Source organism: Ictalurus furcatus, chromosome 24, assembly GCF_023375685.1.
Source record: "Ictalurus furcatus strain D&B chromosome 24, Billie_1.0, whole genome shotgun sequence".
NCBI lineage: Eukaryota > Metazoa > Chordata > Actinopteri > Siluriformes > Ictaluridae > Ictalurus > Ictalurus furcatus.
Genome location: NC_071278.1, coordinates 16,622,941 through 16,631,993, shown reverse-complemented (window position 1 = coordinate 16,631,993; position 9,053 = coordinate 16,622,941). Strand labels below are relative to the sequence as shown.

The window sequence follows — 9,053 nt, the reverse complement described above, 5'->3', positions numbered from 1 at the left end:
TGCTGAATCACAGCAAGGTGTTACTGTCTGTGTGGCTTTTCATGTGCTTTCCCAGTGCACACATGGGTTTCCTCTGATCTAATAAAAACATGCTGGTAGTTGGATTGTGAAAGAGTATGAATGTGCATACACATGGTGCCCTGCAATGGACTTGTGTCCAATACAGGTATATTCCTGCCTCACGCCCAATGTTCCCGGGATACACTCCACCATAACCCTGACCAGGAAATGGCCACAGAAGATGAATTAATGATGAATGAATGTCTGCCTCATTACACATTAGTGAGTCAGTACAAAAAAAAAGAAAAGTACATTTATATTTACGAACATTTCCAAGAAAAAGATAATAAAAACATTATGGAGGAGTCGGAGACCTGCAGAGACGGAAGCAAGTGAGAGCCAAGAACTGCAGAAAACTGGAGGAAGGTTCTCCAAAAACAATGTACTGGTCGATTTCCTTAAAAGTTCTTTTCGTGTGCCTAAAACCTTTACACAGTACTATAGATCACTACAACAGAGCATTTACTTTTCAGGAAGGTTCCATGTAGAAACCCTTTAAGAAACTACGAATCCTGACCTTGCAAAGAACTCGTAAATAACTTTTAGATGTGTAGAGAAACGTCATTAAAAACATGTTGTATTAAACTATTTAACTTTATATACAAATATTACATACAATCTCCAGCAGCTCCTTTAGACCTTGTAAAAAAAAATAAAGGTAAAACAGAAATTATTAGAAATATTGGAAACATATTAGAAATATTGGAAGAGAATAAAACTGAAGTAATCAGAAGTTATTTCTCAGGTATAACACACAAATAAATGTGTTTAATCAACACCCCATTAGGTTTTACAACATCAGGCAATAAGCCAAGGCAAGCTAAGAAGTGCTTAGCACACTGTTTATGCTGGTTTTTTTCTGGATAGAGGCTCAGTATGTTCCTCCACTGCAATTCAGCACAAAAACCTTAATCACTGGGTAAACAGGGGGGGAAAAAACCCCTCTTCTTCAAAAGGTTTGTCCATTCATTCAAAGCATTTAGGGATTTAGGACAAAATTTGTATTTGTAAACTGTTTCTGTGCCTCCCATCTCAAATAAAGTGCCACTGAAATAAAGTCCATGACATTCAATTATCACCTTTGTTTCAACTCAGTACAAAAGGTCAATGATCATCTGAAAGGCTCAGAGTCACAGAATGTCTATTGCTCATATTGTCTGAATAAAAATCCACCAGTTCCTTTAGCTGTATTTCCATGCACTGGTAAATAGAAAAAAAATATCTGCTCATGTCCTAATCTGTGTTTTCTCTCATCATATTAGTGCTGTCAGGCATCCCATAGACTGTCCAGCCCTTCTTGTTCCGTCTGCTTTTTCTTTCTTGTTCCTCAGCAATGGACAGATAGGCAGCGATGCTGCTTCTCACTCCATAGCTCACCAAGTTGCCCCTACTGTCCACATTGCTCTGATCATCACTTTCCAGCAACTGAGAACTGGTGATGAAAAAGAAATTAGTCAAGGAAGTTGGTCAAGGAATATAACAACTGAAGGGCTCTAAAAGCTGCTCAGAAATACAAAGCAGGATGAAGGGAGTTAAAAAGCACAGGTAGACATATGATTTATTAGAGAATGTTTATATCATATTCAGGAACCTATGATCTTTTACATATATTTACAACCTATGATGTCTTGTACATTTTGTTAAAATGGGATTTGCACTCAAATGTAAGTGCTACTATAATGAAAACGAATAATTTTGAGTGAAATTTGTGAGAATGTTTCATTAGGCTACACTGCTAGTCCAATTTCTTTTAGACCCGCTACATTTAATATATACTTTTCATTATTTAAGTACATTTGATAAATGTTTTTGCTTGAAATTTGTGTCTAAGACATGTGTAAGTAAGCAGGCATGTGTCAATAACCAGATTTCTAATACCCACCTGTTCACTTTTCGCCAGTTGAAGTTACGGCGCATCACCACAGGGGGCGCTTGTGAGATTGAACTTGGGGCAGTGCTGTTAAGAGCCAGACATGGGGCTGAGAGAATGCAGCAGATGCCATCTGAAGAGTCTGAGAGTCAAGACACACACATAAATTTATATATATATATGTGTGTGTGTGTGTGTGTGTGTGTGTGTGTGTGTGTGTGTGTGCGTGTGTGTGTGCGTGTGTGTGTGTGTGTGTATATATATATATATATATATATATATATATATATATATATATATATATACATGTATATATATACACACACACACACACACACACACATGCACGCACACACAAACCTCTTGTCTATAATACACCCACCCATACTGATAAAACTGATATTTCAAGTGTAACATACTGTGGCGTGGCGAGTGTGGCGAAACTTTGTTAAGAGTCATGACTTCCTGTCCCTCATTTTAAGTTCATGTCATACTTCATGCTTCCTGTTAACTCGTAGTGACTGGACAAGGACAGACTTTATATTTATGATACATGGGTATACTATTATGTATCTACTATGTACGTACTTTTTCAAATTTTCAAAACACAGAAAGTACTCTGTTTGTGAATGGGTTATGAATAGCATAATAGTGTCAGGGAAGAAATGAAGAGGTAGTAATGTGTGAGTGGCTCAGTTCTTTCCACCATGTTGTAAAAGCCACCATGAGATGAATCTTTTTTTAAAAGATGAATGTCTTCTATCTTATTTTGCACTAGCTAACAGGCTGGATGCTAGCAGGTACGCAGGTATGTTAAGTGCTTACAAAAATGTGAGAAAAATATAACACCAGGTTAACATTTGTGACACTGTAATACTTTAGAAACCAAAGAGATAGTATAACTGATTCATTACCATTCAGTGTAGACTATGAATGTTTCTGAAGGATAAGTAGCATGTTAGCATTAGCTATCTTACATGGCAATATTGCCCTTATCCACTGATGAGATTGTATTGATTTCATTTTCTCATTTAAAATGAAAGGGTTTTTATTTGGTGCATTATGGGTATTTTGTATTGTGTATCAAACTCCATTTTGATGTATTCTGGCCTAATGTGCTACAGTGAATAATGTAGTGATTTCACGTTTCACTATCCTCAGCCTGTGTAGTGTTCAGTTCTCACCCGAGTAGTGATTGACCATGTCCTCTAGGCACTGGAAGGTGAGACGAGGAGAGATGTAGTACCAGCTGTTGTCCAGACGGAAGATTTTGTAATGCTTAATGGCTCTGTGTCTCACAGACAGAGAATACACACCTGCAGGATGCACCATGCATTAACATTACTCTTTATCAAATTAATCATATTGTTCCCCATTCTTACACACACTACTGTGACTAGTTTAAAATCTCTTAATAGAATAGTATCTCTGAACACCTGAAATGTTCCGAATCGTGCCTTAAGATGATCTAGTGCTAGCCTACTCCATATTGCACATGTGAAATTGGTGAAGGAACCTTACCATGACGATCCATAATCATTACTCGCACATTCGTTTTAGATTACTTTTATAATATTAAAATTATTGTACAATATTATTTTAATTGTATATATTTTTACGTTTTACATTGTTATTATTTTCTTCTTTCTATTATTTCTATTATTATTATTTGCTATTTTCTTTTATGACTACCTGTTTTTTTCTTATTCTGTTTTTCTAGTTCCAAATATATATATATATATATATATATTTTTTTTTTTTCCAAACCCAATTGTATTCCATTTGCTCCAAGATCTCAGATATCCGATCTACCATTTTTTACTGGTTTCAGCCTGATCCCGATCCTGAGTATCAGATGGGTGTCATTTCTAATTATTATTATTATTATTATTATTATTATTATTATTTCATGTAAGGGTCAGTCATGAGCAGTCTCACCTCGTTGGCTTGGACTTTCTCTGATGAGAAAAGAGCCGACCGTGTTGCCGGGTAAAAGTAGCAGCTCCTCTGCTTTTTGCCTCCCCACTCCTTCAAATAGCCATCTTAAGAAACATGAGAACTAGTCAAGCAGCAAAACAGGCATGTATGGAATATGTCATATTTCAACTGTTTTGTTTTTTATTGTACTGCTTTGAAGCATATAAGTATTTACACACTGGAATCTTTGGTGTCATTTGACTTTTGACTTTGCAGATTGAGTAACTCGCTTGTACACTCACCCGTGATAGACCTTTGCCACATGATTATTAGGGATGTAGTTCTCAGTTCCATTTTGCAAAGAGCGGACTTTCCACCAGCAGGCTTCCCTGCACATGGCATATAAGTAGAGTTAACTAGTTTGATGCAGATGAAACTAGTAATATCAGAAACTGTCAAAAATTATAATGAAGTAAAAATCATGTAGCATATAAGAATTGAAAAGGTACTCACTGAGCCAGAAGCTTCAGTTTCTCTCCCATCCTAAACATCGGCTCACTTATGTCTCGGCACGGGTAGTCAGAAATTACTACCAAAATCTCATCATCTGTGGCTGAGAAATCACAGTAAATGTTTTTATTTATTTATTTTTATAACACAGCTAACACTTAAGAACAGGACTACATGACACATACATAAACCTCAGATGGTACGGATTAATATTCCATAACAGCACAGAACATCACTGTGATTAAATTAACAGGTTTATAATAATGCACTAATTCTGTTATTGTTGCTGTCCATGTTATTTCTACAGTAACAAACAATCCTTCGCTGGGACCTGTATGCCAGACACTGCACATAAACTAAGTCTAAAAATAAACAGAAAAATTGTCATTGTTGGCAAATTACTGTACGTTAAGTCTAACAACAAGGCATATTGAGATGTGTTGTTATAGCAAACTAGTATTTTGGGGTGTTAACAGTAACGCCGCTTCATGTCAGGCCACATCATACCACCATGTCGCTATAACAACACACTCCCAAGTGTTTTATTCGTTGCTTATAAGATTTTAAGAATACGTCTGGTGTTAATTGGACACTACAATGGTGGCATTATGCATGTTTTCTCTGGCCCTGAAGAAAATTGTCTTTAATTGCGCAATTGATATTGTTCTTCATGAAAACCTTAGTGGCATTGTCATGACACTGTCATTCTTGACTTTAAATTAATTATTTGTATTAAAAATATATTTATAAGATTTTTAAAAGTGAAAACCTATAACAAAATCATGGCACCATATTATCAGGGATATTTATTTTCTCAGACACTAAACTATATTGATTTTGGGCTTGATGTTGACCAGAAGAACACTGGAGCATAAAGTCAGTTATGACATAACACGAGTTAGTCATTTAACTGAGGTCAAATTATGTCAAATTGATATCCAGTTAATGCCTGTTGGAAAAAGCTTTAATCAACATGTAAGATTATACCAGTTGTCATGAAGGCCTTATGTCAACTGTAGCTGTGCTTACATACAGTAGTCAGGTATAAAGAGTAACTATATTCACTTTTTAAAAAGAAACTCTTATACACAATGCCAAGCTCTGTAAAACCGTGAGAAACCATGAGTTTCTGATCTGAGTTTATCTGATCTAATAGAAATGAAGAAAACCTACCTTTTAATGAGGCCTCAATGTGGTTGGCCGCAGTGTGATTCTCAGCTACTTGGCCTTTTATTATATTCCCCATGATAGCAGTCCAGGAAAAAAAACTGTAATGCCACACAGTATTATTACACACATATTTTTTAAAATTGCATTAGCGACTATGTTACAATCCTGCAACTGACACTGCTGTGCATTCAATTTCGCAACTTCCTTAAAGTGGCTGAAGTGTTATCTCCAGCAAGAGACACTCAGCAGGATGGGGAAGCTGTGGGGAGCCTATCAGAAGCCTATCAAAATTTTCCACTGGACACCCATTTGCAAACAAAACACATGAAGAACTTTAGTTGAGTACTTGACTACAGCGAAGGGAAAAAAAAAAACTTTGTTTTTATACACGAATCACATCAAGAATTTCAAGGTTGGCAATAGTAACTATCCAAGGCTCTTGCATTTGTCACTAAAGTCATGTATGTCTTTCTGTCTGTTAATAGATAGAAACTGCTAGAAAAGGGGTGGGGCCAGTACTGAAACTAGGCATATAGACCATAGGACATAAATACAGAATGTACAATGTCGTATTAATGTCATTAATGTGCATGAAAAGTGCAAATATGGGACACATTTTATGAATGATGAAAAATGCAATCATAAAACAAGCTCAATCTGATAAATTACGCATTTAGCATGTAAACAAAAGAAAGATATTTGTAGGAAAAAATGTCAATTGAACGAACAAAAAATCCAAACTCACCTTTATTTCAGTTCTTAAAGTGATATATATCCATTCCCTTTAAAGGAGACAGAGCTACACTGGAGTCATTACTAGTGAATAATAGAGGAAGGCTAACTACTGTGTCCTAATACATCTGCACTGCAACAATGCAATGACACTTTGCTGTTGAGGGCTTGAGTCTAAAAGTGAGAACACTGCATCTGGCTGAACACTTCCTCTGGTGAAAGGAGGAAGACAAAAGCAGACAACCACTGACCATGTTTTTGTATGAGACAAAAATAGTTTTAAAAAGGTGTGATTATTTCATTTCCTTTTACCATGTGTGTTTCTGTTGATCATTCGTAATAGTAATCATTACTATAAAATACATTCTCTTTTACTGATGTGTGTGTGTGTGTGTGTGTGTGTGCGTGCGTGTGTGCGCGTGTGTGTGTGTGTGTGTGTGTGTGTGTGCCCATGTATGTGCGTGTGTGTGTGCCCATGTGTACGTATGTGTGTGTGCGTGTGCGTGTGTCCATGTGTGTGCGTGTGTGTGTGCCCATGTGTACGTATGTGTGTGTGCGTGTGCGTGTGTCCATGTGTGTGCGTGTGTGTGTGCCCATGTGTACGTATGTGTGTGGCCAGAATAAATGCAAGTGGTTTTAGAGTACAGGAAGTGTGAGCCAGCAACACCAACACCAAGAACACCCTTTAAAGCTGTCAGTGTTGTTGGGTTTTATATCCTAATGTGAGCTAGATTTGTGTTAATTGTAATGTTTTCTTGGTGAGTTGGGCCAGAAGTGACTGTCATTATCAGAATGTGGTCATTTTAACATTTTACGTTTATTTCATATTCCTCATGACTCATGGTTACTTTACTGTAACTAGTCCTATAGTATGATACCCAGATTATAACACTAGTCGAAGATTTCTGTATATTTCAAAGAAATGTACTGTGAAATGTATTGTAAAATAAATTGCTGCATTACATACAGCAATTTGGATAGATATGGACCTTTTTGCCTACATCTATTAACTACAGTGCCCTCCACTAATATTGGCACCCTTGGTAAATATGAACAAAGAAGGCTGTGTCTTTATTGTTTAACCTTTTGATCTTTTGTTAAAAAAAATTCACAAAAATACTCTCTCGTTTTCTCATCTCTCAATTTTAAAAATATATATAATTTTTGTTAAATATAGATGTGCAACAATTATTGGCACCCCTATGAATTCATATGAGAAAAATATGTTTGAAGTTTTTTCCCCAGTGATATTTTACATTTATTCAGTACACCTGGATGACTAGGAACAGGACATTTTCAACCATAACTTTCTTTTTCGTAGGCATATAAATATGAGGTAATACATAGGCCAGATTCCCTTAGTCACTCATAACAATGGGTAAGACCAAGGTATAGAGCTGTGATGTGCGGCAAAAGGTTGTTGATCTTTACAAAATGGGAAGTGGCTATATGAAAATAGCACAAGCATTGAAAATGCCCATTTCCACCATCAGGGCAATAATTAAGAAGTTCCAGTTAACTGGAAATGTTATGATTAAACCTGAAATTGGATGTTTGTCTATATTGTCTCAATGCACTGTGAAGAGGATGGTTTGAGTCGCCAAAAAATCTCCAAGGATCACAGCAGGAGACTTGCAGAAGTTAGTTGCGTCTTGGGGTCAGAAATTCTTCAAAACTACAATCTGAAGTCACCTACATCACCACAAGTTGTTTGGAAGGGTTTCAATGAAAAACCTCTACTCTCATCCAAAAACAAACTCAAGCGTCTTCAGTTTGTCAGACACTACTGGAACTTCAAATGGGATCGGGTTCTATGGTCAGATGAAAGCAAAATAGGTATTTGGCAAAAAACACCAGAGGTGGTTTTGGCACACACAGAGAGGTAGCCATATGCAAAATTACCTCGTGTCCACGGTTAAATATGGTGGTGGCTCTTTAATGTTTTGGGGACATTTTGTTAGGATACATGGCATCATGGACTCTATCAAATATCAACAGATATTAAATGAAAACCTGACTGCCTCTGATAGAGAGCTTAAAATGGGCCCTTTTTGGATCTTCTAGCAGGACAATGATCCAAAACATACAACAAAATCAACACAAAAATGGTTTACTGACCACAAAATCAAGGTCCTGCCATGGCCATCCCAGTCCCCTGACTTGAAACCGATAGAAAACCTGTGGGGTGAACTGAAGAGGAGTGACCACCAATGTGGCCCTTGAAATTTTTAGGATGTGGAGAGATTCTGTATGGAGGAACGGTCTCAGATCCCTCGCCATGTATTCTCCAACCTCATCAGGCGTTATAGGAGAAGACTCAGAGCTGTTATCTTGGCAAAGCGAGGTAGCACAAAGTATTGACTAAAAGGGAGCCAATAATTGTTGCACACCTATATTTAACAAAGATTTTTTTTGATAAACATGTGTTGTATTTGCAATTGTTTGATATCCATGAGAGCAGAGTATTTTTGTGTGTGTGTGTTTTTTTTTAAACAAAATATCAAAAGGTTAAACATCCATTCATTTTCTATACCACTTATCATACAGGGTCACGGGGAACCTGGAGCCTATCTCAGGGAGCATGGGGCACAAAGTGGGGTACGCCCTGGATGGGGTGCTAATCCATCGCAGGGCACAATCTCATACACACGCACCCATTCATACACTACGGACACGTTGGACATGCCAATCAGCCAACATGCATGTCTTTGGACTGGGGGAGGAAACCAGAGTACCCTGAGGAAACCCCCAAGACACATGGAGAACATGGTGGGCCATGGCGGGAGTCGAACCC

At 37.2% G+C, this 9,053-nt stretch overlaps 1 protein-coding gene across 2 annotated transcripts; it reads right to left on the bottom strand.

Annotated features, from left to right (window-relative positions):
* Positions 1–417: 417 nt before the first annotated feature.
* Positions 418–6,437, bottom strand: sla1a (Src like adaptor 1a). 2 transcript variants are annotated; one of them, XM_053613362.1, is made up of 8 exons: positions 6,273–6,437; positions 5,531–5,625; positions 4,361–4,460; positions 4,150–4,236; positions 3,869–3,972; positions 3,115–3,246; positions 1,943–2,072; positions 418–1,492 (listed from the first exon to the last, which is right to left on the bottom strand). In XM_053613362.1, the coding sequence occupies exons 2-8, from the start codon at positions 5,601–5,603 to the stop codon at positions 1,294–1,296; spliced, it is 825 nt and encodes a 274-aa protein (XP_053469337.1). In that variant the 5' UTR covers positions 5,604–5,625; positions 6,273–6,437; the 3' UTR covers positions 418–1,293. The 2 variants fall into 2 exon arrangements, with proteins under 2 accessions (XP_053469337.1, XP_053469338.1); XM_053613363.1 differs by lacking the exon at positions 6,273–6,437 and having other exon boundaries at positions 5,531–5,708.
* Between the last annotated feature and the right edge of the window lie 2,616 nt (positions 6,438–9,053).